Source organism: Montipora foliosa, chromosome 8 (genome assembly GCF_036669935.1).
Source record: "Montipora foliosa isolate CH-2021 chromosome 8, ASM3666993v2, whole genome shotgun sequence".
NCBI classification, from domain to species: Eukaryota; Metazoa; Cnidaria; class Anthozoa; order Scleractinia; family Acroporidae; genus Montipora; species Montipora foliosa.
In genome coordinates, this window is record NC_090876.1 from 20413462 (window position 1) to 20425961 (window position 12500).

The 12500-nt window shown below is 40.1% G+C and overlaps 1 protein-coding gene across 1 annotated transcript in view; it reads left to right on the forward strand.

The window, feature by feature from the left end:
- Positions 1-3193: 3193 nt before the first annotated feature.
- The window catches only part of LOC137967385 (lymphocyte antigen 75-like), a 242690-nt gene continuing 233383 nt past the window's right edge, over positions 3194-12500 (forward strand). Inside the window, exon 1 of the mRNA XM_068813925.1 lies at positions 3194-3325. Within this exon, the coding sequence (XP_068670026.1) occupies positions 3274-3325 (52 nt within the window). The 5' untranslated portion in view covers positions 3194-3273. The remainder of the gene's footprint in view (positions 3326-12500) is intronic.

Consider the following 12500-nt stretch of genomic DNA (forward strand, 5'->3'; position numbering starts at 1 on the left):
ATTTTTATCCAAGCCAAAACATTTTCGCGGGAAAATCGGGAGGTAAAGTATCATTAACATCGCTCACGCAAATGAAGCTACCTGTTCCTATCAAGTGACGTGCTCATTATTTGTTTTCTCTCTTTTTACATCGCCAGCGATACAGAATTATTTGATAACTGTATTAAACCTTGAGAATTACCAGTGCTCTTCTTAGGTCTTGCCGGATTCCATCGTGACTCTTTGCACACCTTACTACCTCTCGCTCATTACATGTGTTTCGTTTTTTTTTTATTTTCCCGATAAATGCATCTATCAGTTTTGGTGACTGTTACAATAAGCTTTCATGTTGATATTTCAGTAAGATGTCTGATATTTTCGAATTTCGAATTTCGAATCTGAAAAACTTAATTGCAATGCCCTTCGTGCATTCCAAGCATTCATTGTCAACGCCCATCACAAAAACACAGACAAGCACACAGACAATGTTAATGGTGTAACATTCCGATACCCGTAAGCACATGTGCCCCGAGGGACCTATCTTTAGTCGTGGATACGCGAAGCGTATCTACGACTATCGCTAGGGGTCAGAATATGCAAATTCGTTACTCACTCAGATGTAAGCTAATCGATAAGTCAACGACCATTATCGATTTTTTCAAGACATGCCAATTTTTTACTCACTCAGTTGAATTGAAATCGATATAGCAACGATCAATAACGATTCTCCGACGGTTCACTTTCCGAAGTAATGCCGCAACGTAATATGTTGAAATATTCTTCGACTTCTTCTCCAGGGGCACCCAACGACTAATTTGTTGTAAAATGTATTATTATACCCCAGTTAATGAAAATAAATGTTATTAAGGCATTTTCAGGTGTTTTTCAGTGTTGCTGGGAAAACATTATCTGTTCCTTTTTCCCAGCAAGACACACAAGAAATTTCCCAGCCAGCTAGATAAAATTGGTTGGTTTCCCAGCCAGCTGAACAGGTTTTTTCCGCAAGCGCAATCACTCTGACCAGCCGTCGTATGTTTGTTACTACTCTCTGGGAGAGGAAAGGGGTTTTTTTTTTTTTTTTTTTTTTAGTCGTCCTCAGTCTTCAGAGTTTCTACAGCCAGCTCGGGTTGAAATGCTAGAAAACGTCAGTAATTCCCAGGCAAAACCTCTATCAATAACAAAATTTCCCAGCCAGCTGATCGAAACACCTGTATTTTTGCCAGCCAGCAAGATTCGTCTGGGGAACAGATAAAGTGAGGAACAGATTCGTTGGGTGCCCCTGCTTCTCGTTCGTTCCGACGGGATTGATACTCGTTGCAGTCAGCATGTGATATCGAACCATTTTTCAGTGGAAAACTTAAGGTGTCACTGTGCTATGTGAATGCAGAAGAGACACTTGGTCGTCGATCTGCCAAGTTCACAGGTCCACTCGCATTTGCAAAGGAGCACGCGGTGAGATTGCCGTGGACAGTGACAACTGTGTTCACCTAAAGCAAACTACTGCTCCTTTAGTTTTTTTTTAGTATTATTTCATCATTCTGTTGGTTATAATCAATACTTATAAGGTATACTTTTGACACATTTAAAGGCTAAAGGGTGCTTAAATGTAAAAGATGGGTTGAAAAGCTCTCGATGGCTGTGTTTACATAGTTGAGAAATATCCAGATGTTTTTGCTTTCATCTTATTGTAGTTGAACAGTGGAGCATTCCTTTACGATAAGAATCAAACACGAATTGACCTCTTTAGCTTGAACGTTTTCGCGTTGCATACCGCGTGAACTTCTTAAGGTAATTCTCCTTAACACGAAATTTCCGTATTTTCGTTCGTAAATGGCTTAACCCAGGGTAACTGTTGACTCATTTTTTTTACGAGCACGAACATAAGACGACATTTGAAAGAAACCCTTCTCTATAGAGTAACCGTGACCAGTGGGAAAACAAAACTTACAAGCTTAAGAGGTCAATTTATTCTTTCCTCGGAATATGGTGATCCTCTGGTACTTTCATATGCTTTTAACAACCTCGTAAAACGCTTAAAGGAGTCGACAACACTGGTTGGCGATTGTTTTCACCTGGCTCTTTTGCATCTATAAAATGCAGCTAAATACGACATGTTTCATGATACGTTCCAGATTTCGTGAAAGGTTGAAAGGATTTGGAAACAAATCCTTGTTTTTACTTCGCAAACTGAGGCATTCGTATGTGTTTACATAGTTGAGGCCAGAAAGCCTCAGAACAGAAAGCAACTGATCGCAACAGAATTTCCATTTTGTAAGCAATGTATCCCCGACTTCTTCACAGTTCTCCTTTGATTAATTCCTAAATTGGGAGGAATGGCGTTGGAATTCCCAAACGGTGCTTTCTAATGGCGGGTGTTGACTCGCAATGGGCAAATGAACACACTGAGAGTGTTTTCGCTGTCACCTACGGTAGTAAAAAAAATAATCTGAAACCTTTCTAAGAAAGAAGTCAAGAAAATGAAATGTTACAAAAGACTAATACAAAAATAACTGCTCCAAGTCTCAAGTCTGTTTGGCGCATTGTTTTTAAGTTATTTGCTGAAACACGTCATTCAGGATAAACATGTCTTCTACAGCTTTTAATGGTTAATTGCCAAAAATCACAAGGCGAAACCGTTTTTTGAACCAGACAGCTTTATCAGTTACTGTTTTTGTGTCACACAAGGCGAAATTTGAAACTCCAAATGCTGTATTCTCAAAAGAAAAAACGCCACGGAGCCTTCAAGGTCTGCTGGCATTTTATTGTGGCATTCCCGCCGTCGATAAACTAGCAAAAAGAGCGAAATGGTTGAACACGTGCTGTTGCATCCGATCTCTCTATATATGAAAACTTCATTGTTCTCGTGAAAACTGAGAGCAGTCTCAATAACACTTGATGACAAGTATAAGCCTGCAAACAAAACATTGCAAAATCAATAATCTGTCACATCGATGTCAGCAGCAACAGTATTATGGAAGTTACCTGGAGCGCTAAAAAGGTCCCATACAGAATGTATGGGACTCTCCAGGATAGTTACCGTGTAGACGATTTGCGTCCCCTCATGAGGGAAGATATCGTTGACGTCACCTATTGTCATTAATGTGCCAACCAGAGCATCATTGGCTGTAGAAACAAAGGGTCTTTTGCTCCTGTGGTTGGCACATTTAAATAACAAAAGCAATAAACGGAAATCTTCCTTGTAGGGCAAAAATAGAAAAAAATCTCAAGTTTCCTTCGTAAAATAGGTATCAGATTCGCAGAGAGCTGCATGCAAGTTTCAGCGCCAATGTAAGGATGTTCCGTGGTGTTTTTCTCACGTTGTCTGCTTGTGTGTTTATTGTTTCAGGTATGATTTATAATTATGTTTGCTTCTTTTGGTGGTCATGCTTTCAAGTTTGAAACATAATGGCCAGCGTTGATTGCAATCCAATGCCTTGATTTCGAAAGGATTGAGATTTCTTTGTGCCTCCGATGGAGCGAACTGTTTATTGTAGCACACCCCATATTCTTGCAAATAGCCGTATAGACTAGATAGAGGAAAAAGAACCGCGGAAGATCGGTGCAATTGTCTAATGCCGTTTTAATGATGACTCAACATTGTTTGCAAGAGTTCCCTGAGTAAGAAGTCAAAGGGACGATAAATATTATCTACATCTCTTAAATGTCAAGGTAGCTACAACAAGTTGCAAAAATAGTGGAGACACTTCACCTTCTTGGGGCGTTATTAATTTACCTATTATCTCTCACACTGCAGCCCCCTCCCCCCTTATCAGTGTTGCTAGCAAGACAAAAAAATTGTTGCAAACTTCAACAGTCAACATTGAAAGGGAGAGAGGGTAAGGGAAGTGGGAAAGGTTTAAATTCTAGATACGGCGGGTATTGGAAGCTAGAAAAGGTGTCTTTTAATGAAAGTGTCTCAACAATTTTGCAACATGTTCTTGGCCTGGTCAGGGCGGTATTTTCGTGTTCAAATGAAGCAAACAAGTCCCCCTGTCATGAGGTATGTCCATCATCTTCCGTTTTTTTAATTAAAGAAGTCGATATTTACTGCCGCTTTTGAAACCAGGCTAGGAATTTGTATTTGCATTACACCGCCCATTCATATATGCAAATATAAATCATGGAGCGAATGTCTTAACAATGAAATTGAATCAAATTTATTTTCTTCCCAAGATTAGCGAAGCGAGTGAAAAGCCTAGTACAGAAGAAATGAGCTGTAAAGTTATATGAGTACTTAACGACCGTGTATCCGTTTTGACTGCCTTTTGTCACGTTTCACAAACTACACACTATGTCACCGGGATGTAAGAGTGTAAAACCCCGTTCAGACCAAGGTGCCCGTGACCGGTTCTCGGGAACGGGCACTAGTCTGAACATATCTTTTTGTTGGTGCCCGAGCAAAAAAATTGAGATCTACGGGCACTACTTCCAAGGGTAGTACTCGGGCACCTTTCCCAGGAACGGGAACTTGTCTGAATACGCTTTCGTCATTTCCAGCGCTTTTTCCCATGCTTCCCCGTGATGCAGTCACTAGTAGTTTCGGAGTTGGGGGCACAAGACCACTTTTGGTAATAAGGTCTCTTGCCAACCCAACTCCTGTACTGATTATTTTTATTCGAGCATTTGTTTTTTAACTCGGTACTGGGGAGGCCTATCAAGGATAGCTTCTTCACAGCAAAGCATGAATCAAAAATTTCGATCAGGGTATGGAGAAGCGTAATTTTTAGTCGCTAACGTGGGGCGAAGCTTAGTAGAAAAGCTTGCTTTTCGCTAAGCGAGCAAGGCGACGATTATGTCTTCGTTTCATGTGATTTTACAACTGTATGCTTTTATATTTTTGGTATCATTTGTCGACCGCATTTTGGAAAACTGTATGTTTTTATTATTTTGTTTGTGAAATAACTTGAACTCCCCACCTCCCCCTTTTAAGATGAAATAACTACTATAATATTTCAGTACTTAGGAGGAAACCGTTTTGCCCAAAACGGAAAATACCATAATACTCTTTGTTTGTCCACCCCAATTTTGAATAAGCATTGTTTTTGTTTTCTCTTGGAACCATGTTAAGTCCCAAGAGAAACTGGAAACAATGCTTATTTAAAATTTGGGTAGACAAACAAGGAGTTTTATGGTATTTTCCGTTTCGAGCACTCGCGAATGACTACAACCTAGAGATTTATAGAATATATCGACTAGATAATATTGGCCAAGGACACTCTCTACATATTTACTTCACAAAATGTCAAATCATGCTTGCGTGATCAATTAGCTTGTAAATACTTTACTGCATGGGGAAGCTGAGGAGCTTGTTCACAACTTCTGTTTTATCCTTGTCAATAAGTATTCAATGAAAAAACACATATGTGATATTTAGGTCATGAGGAGGAAACCCAGGTTGACAAATCCTGTTTGAGTTTCAGCATAAGTCTGGTTTAAGCCCGGCTTTGAAATAAGCGGATTACGAAATTATTTTACAAGTATATAGGCATTAAATAAAAATAATTTAAGCTAATTACATCGTGTTCAAAATGAACTGGGCCTTATATCTACAAAAGATACGATGCAATAAATTAGGTAAAAGAACTAGAAACTAGGAGTACATATTAAATTGTACATTAAGCGCCAAAAAGCTCCGGCCTGCATTACGTCAAAGTTAATCGAGGGACTGGTTATGAAACCTTAAAACCTTTCAGTCAAAAGCGAGAACAATGTTGCAATCGATGTTGAATTGACCGTGACCCTGCACAATTTTTATTTTCGCTTCGCACGGGTTCGCAAATTAGATGCGCATAATTTAATCAAAGGATTTGCTTGGTTCTCGTCTTCAAAAAAAGGTGTGTTTTGTGCAAGGTCAAGGTCAAAAATACAGACAAACACATCAAACAAAAGAACTTGTCGAGTTTCATAACCATCTCCATGCATTAACTATGATTACATGCATGCCATGAGCACGGAGGCACATCGGCGGAAAAAAAGCCTCTTTTGAAAGCTTTTAGTTTTTCAACTTATGAGGGATGGCCTGTCCCTACATAAGTTGCCGTTTTTGATATTTTTACTGGTCTTTGATTTCAAAAGGTATTCAGTTTGAATAGCTTAATATGCATCATTTGAATGGTAATTGAAAAAGGTTGTAGTTGGTAAATGTAGTGTGCGATATATATTGAGCTTGAATGAATTATGCATTACTTGAGTGTTTTGCTTTTGAAATTAGTAACCAAATCTCAATATAACTTTTAACCCCCTCCATGCATGTGTAAGGAACTAACATCTTGCTCCCCCCCCCCCCCCAACCTACACTGTAATTTTACTTAAGCCCTCCCCCCATTAAAGTAAGAACCCTCGACAGATAATTATTGCACAGTCCCTTACAACTATATGTTTTTATAGTTTTGATACTATTTGTCAAGCGCATTTTTGGAAAACTACCCGCGAAACTATTTTCTGGAAACTCTTCCCGTATCATTACAGAGACTAACACAGACTAACACATACCGTGCATTTTACCTTTCGACACACCCATCCGAAAAATTGGCTTTTGCCCTGAGCGGGACTCGAACCCACGTCTCCCTGATTACTAGTCGGGTATGCTAAGCCACTACACCATCAAGGCCACCACGCTGGCAACGCAGCAGATTAATGGGGCGACTTAGCAGCGTGGGGATCCCTAGGGCCCAACTTTTCTTCACTTGAGTGTATATCCTCGCCTCTATAACCCCAGACAGGGCTTAGAACACATGAAAGTGAAAGTGAGAGATTTCGAGGCAATGAAAGGTATAGACTACATTACAGAGACTAACACAGACTAACACATACCGTGCATTTTACCTTTCCCGCTCATTTTACCTTTCCCGAGTCCCGCTCAGGGCAAAAGCCAATTTTTCGGATGGGTGTGTCGAAAGGTAAAATGCACGGTATGTGTTAGTCTGTGTTAGTCTCTGTAATGTAGTCTATGCCTTTCATTGCCTCGAAATCTCTCACTTTCACTTTCATGTGTTCTAAGCCCTGTCTGGGGTTATAGAGGCGAGGATATACACTCAAGTGAAGAAAAGTTGGGCCCTAGGGATCCCCACGCTGCTAAGTCGCCCCATTAATCTGCTGCGTTGCCAGCGTGGTGGCCTTGATGGTGTAGTGGCTTAGCATACCCGACTAGTAATCAGGGAGACGTGGGTTCGAGTCCCGCTCAGGGCAAAAGCCAATTTTTCGGATGGGTGTGTCGAAAGGTAAAATGCACGGTATGTGTTAGTCTGTGTTAGTCTCTGTAATGTAGTCTATGCCTTTCATTGCCTCGAAATCTCTCACTTTCACTTTCATGTGTTCTAAGCCCTGTCTGGGGTTATAGAGGCGAGGATATACACTCAAGTGAAGAAAAGTTGGGCCCTAGGGATCCCCACGCTGCTAAGTCGCCCCATTAATCTGCTGCGTTGCCAGCGTGGTGGCCTTGATGGTGTAGTGGCTTAGCATACCCGACTAGTAATCAGGGAGACGTGGGTTCGAGTCCCGCTCAGGGCAAAAGCCAATTTTTCGGATGGGTGTGTCGAAAGGTAAAATGCACGGTATGTGTTAGTCTGTGTTAGTCTCTGTAATGTAGTCTATGCCTTTCATTGCCTCGAAATCTCTCACTTTCACTTTCATGTGTTCTAAGCCCTGTCTGGGGTTATAGAGGCGAGGATATACACTCAAGTGAAGAAAAGTTGGGCCCTAGGGATCCCCACGCTGCTAAGTCGCCCCATTAATCTGCTGCGTTGCCAGCGTGGTGGCCTTGATGGTGTAGTGGCTTAGCATACCCGACTAGTAATCAGGGAGACGTGGGTTCGAGTCCCGCTCAGGGCAAAAGCCAATTTTTCGGATGGGTGTGTCGAAAGGTAAAATGCACGGTATGTGTTAGTCTGTGTTAGTCTCTGTAATGTAGTCTATGCCTTTCATTGCCTCGAAATCTCTCACTTTCACTTTCATGTGTTCTAAGCCCTGTCTGGGGTTATAGAGGCGAGGATATACACTCAAGTGAAGAAAAGTTGGGCCCTAGGGATCCCCACGCTGCTAAGTCGCCCCATTAATCTGCTGCATTGCCAGCGTGGTGGCCTTGATGGTGTAGTGGCTTAGCATACCCGACTAGTAATCAGGGAGACGTGGGTTCGAGTCCCGCTCAGGGCAAAAGCCAATTTTTCGGATGGGTGTGTCGAAAGGTAAAATGCACGGTATGTGTTAGTCTGTGTTAGTCTCTGTAATGTAGTCTATGCCTTTCATTGCCTCGAAATCTCTCACTTTCACTTTCATCTTCCCGTATCAATCTTTGGAAAACTACATGTTTTTAAAAATAGGCAACTTTCACGTCATTTGACGACAACTACCAGAATCCAGTTAGTTTTTCTTTTACTTTCTCTTCAATGTTGGAGTTCTCCCTTGAAAATCCAACATTGATAAGGAGAGTGGGGTGAACCTACCATTCCAACACTTTTGTCCATGATTGTAGTTTACAGCATACATCTTTGATGTTGGACAAAGTGATGGCTTATTGGCACCTGTCAAAACAAGGTATACGCTGACAGTATCACGTGACCTTATCGCGGGCTTAATTTTAGAGCTCATGGACATCAGCATTCTTTTTTTTAAAGTTGAGTGCTGACTTAGGTACTGGTTTTGATTGGAAAATGAAATGGATGTCCAGTCGTGAGCTGCTTTGTTTGACGGTGAAATTGCAGTCGAATAAGCAAATTAGCTACGCTTTAGCTTGCCTATTAATTAGTAATTTTCTCTAGTCACGATAGTACCTTGTTTGTTTATGTTCGGATGCTCATTAAGTACCAAAGTTACATGTATAGATGGCAGCAAAATTATTGTTGAATATGATTATATTTCCAAGTTTTAACATTCTTTACCATCAACAAAGAGTATCATTTGTTTTGTTTGGCTACCCAAGAAAACGTGTACAATTAACACCCCCTAATTAACTCTCCCGTAGGGGCACATCCACCATATTTTTCTTTGGTGTCCTCTAATGGGAATGATTCTCGTAAGCGAGCAGTTTTACTAACGGACACTTTTTCCAATCCCCGAGAGAGTTGAATTTAGTCGATTTAAGGTGCTAATATATAGATTTAGCCAAGCCTAAAAGCGGAGCTCCCTGCTTTTTTATTCTTACTGCCTATAGGGTTAGTGAAAACAAAAGGTTTCGAATTCTCCGCGTTTTGATGCTTCCGGTTGCTGCTTTAAAAATAATTAAATCATACTCTTTGCTTTCTTGTACAGAAAAAATCATTGCCTAACTGGTGAATTCCACGGTAAATTTTATGCTAAAAGCGATATCGCATGAATCACGAAGCGATGAGTAGGATATCGGTTTTTCGAGTGAAATTTACTTTGGAATTCACCAGTTTGGCAATGGATTTTGTCAATTGATCAAAACATGGATGTCCAATATCAGGAGCCCATCACCCGGAGCGTCAATCTCCCATATAAACCCTTGCAGACAACCTTTGCCCGTCTCTTTTTTTTTATTTTTATTTTTAGGCGTTCGAATTCCCGCGAATTCATTATGCCGTCCAATCAGAACAAACGATTTAGATAAACATTTAAGCAAGAAAATTAACGATAGTAAAATAACATGACCTTTCGACGACTTCATGTCATCATTGTAAAATGAATAAATTAGAAATAACGGAAAGGCATATTTATAGATTTAGAAAGTGAGAAAATAAATTAGCATGAAAACATTTAGGTAAAAAGTTTTGCGCGAATGGAATCCGTTTGCATGTTCAGTTTCGGTCCTTTGTTCTTAATCCAAAGCATTTCATAGATCAAACAATCGAGTTTGCTACGGCATTTCTTTAGGACTTTAAAGTTCTTAATTAAGTTGGTAGGTGTTAAACCATGCGCGTCCCTGAAATGTTTTCCGATCACGGAATGTTGATGTTCCGTGATCGGAAAACATTTCCATTTCTAAAAATAAAAAGGTACGGGCAAAGGTTGACTCATGGATTTTGTCTGGACAAGAGATTATAAAGGTAAGAGAAGTAATCCCTCATACTGGCCCTATTCCCATCGGAAATCCTCCTAAGTTCTTCTTAGATGATATCAATTTTCCCGCGGATAATGTTACCGCGCGCGTTACGTGGAAGTTTCGTGGAGGAGGGAAAGTGCAGAAAATCACTCTGTACGATACCACTCTCCGTTTTCAAAATTGAGTTTCATGGCCTGATAAAATTCATTGTTGCAAGATACAGGTTTCAAACATACATCCTTGGAATTGCTTAACTGCCTAGTTTACAGTGATACCAATTTGAAGAATTTCCAATCTATCAAACCGTGTTAAATAATTTTGACAGATGCAGATATGTTTACCTTCCTTGCATTGCGTTACTTGTCCATTATAGTGCGCACTTTCTCATCGTCTACAAAAATTCTTTCGCTTACAAAACTCGTCCCTGTCAAGACAGGGGCACCCAACGACCAATTTGTTGTAAAATGTATTATTATACACCAGTTAATGAAAATAAATGTTATTAAGGCATTTTCAGGTGTTTTTCAGTGTTGCTGGGAAAACATTATCTGTTCCTTTTTCCCAGCAAGACACACAAGAAATTTCCCAGCCAGCTAGATAAATTGGTTGGTTTCCCAGCCAGCTGATCAAATTTATTTCCCAGCCAGGAATTCCGCGCGCTTTCAAATCCCTCGATCCGAAACGACCGAATAAAAGCGACAAAACCGGGACAAAACCGGTTTTTTCCGCATGCGCAATCACTCTGACCAGCCGTCGTATGTTTGTGACTACTCTCTGGGAGAGGGAAGGGGTCTTTTTTTTTTTTTTTTTTAGTCGTCCTCGGTCTTCAGAGTTTCTACAGCCAGCTCGGGTTGAAATGCTAGAAAAAGTCAGTAATTCCCAGGCAAAACCTCTATCAATAACAAAATTTCCCAGCCAGCTAATCGAAACACCTGTATTTTTGCCAGCCAGCAAGATTCCTCTGGGGAACAGATAATGTGAGGAACAGATTCGTTGGGTGCCCCTGTCAAGATACAGTTTGCAATCATATATCATGGAAATCGGTTAACTGTATAATTCACTCTGATACCAATTTTACGATTGTCTAATGTAGGAAACCGTGTTAAACAATTTGTAAGAGGGAGCTATATTTTACGCGTGCGTTGCAAATTACTTAAATCCGATCTTACGGTTTTTAAAATTTTTATCGTGCGGTCAATTGAAATTTTCCTGTCATGTGTGGTACTGTTTGAAAGTGTTAGCTGTCTAATTTAAGGAATATCATAGAATTAAGTCACCATAGTTTAAGTCCGCTAAGAAAATCGAGAACGCGTTGACCAAGTCAGGAATATGTTACTTGGTGACTGTAGTCCGCGATATTTCATTATGTACAAAATTCTGTCGCCTATAAAACTCGTTACTTTCAAGATACAAGATGCAAAGATATATCATTCAAATCGCTTAACTGTGTTGTTTACAGTGATTTCAATTTCAACACTGTCCAATGTACGAAACCGAGTTTAATAATTTTGAAAGATGCAGGTGTATTTAACATGCGTGCTTTGCAAATTGACTTCCATGCGATACCACTTGTCCATACATTTTTATCGCACTGTCTGTTCAAGTTTTCCTTTCATGTCTGATATCTGTCTAATTTATGAATATCTAAGAATTAAGTCGTCATATTTTAATCCCGCGAAGAAAATCAAGAACGCGTTAAACAAGTCAGCGATATATTACTTGTTGACTGTAGACTGCGAATTGCCAATGTTTACAAAATTCTGTCGCTTATAAAACTCGATCCTTTCAAGATACAGGTTTCAAACATCTATAACTGAAATCGCTTAATTGTCTAGGTTTTAATGATACCACATTCAAGGTTGTGCCATATACGAAACCGTGTTAAATCTTTTTTTAAGGAGACAGCTATATTTAACATACGTGCTTTGCAAATTCACTTGAATCCGATAACACGGGTTCAAACATTTTTATCGGACGCTTGATTCAAGTTTTCCTTTCATGTTTGGTACTGTTGTAGAGCTCTATCTGCCGACTCTATCACCATATAAGAATTAAGTCATCATATTTTAATCCTGCAAAGGACACCGAGAATGCGTTTATTAAAGTCAGGGAGATCGTACTTATCGACTATTCTGTACAAAATCCTGTCGGTTACATAAGTTGCTCCTTCCAAGATACAGGTTTCAAAACATAAGTCATTGTAATCGGTTAACTCTGCAGTCAACAAGTCACGTTCGTCCACAAAATGTATATACGCGTTTGTTTCAACATCCTCCGTTATTTTTGTTTGATGGTAAATCGCGAACGACGCGAATCATTGCGTGGGAATTCGCTCAACTGTCAACATTGGTAAAAATGAGGACATGTGATTGGCTATCAGTTAACCCTCGTGGGAATACCGGATCTCGCAGGACATCTAAAAATAACTTAAGAGGGCTTACGATGGGAATAGGGCCAGTATGAGGGATTACTTCTCTTACCTTCATAATCTCTTGGTCTGGATGGAGGCTCTGGGTGATGGCTC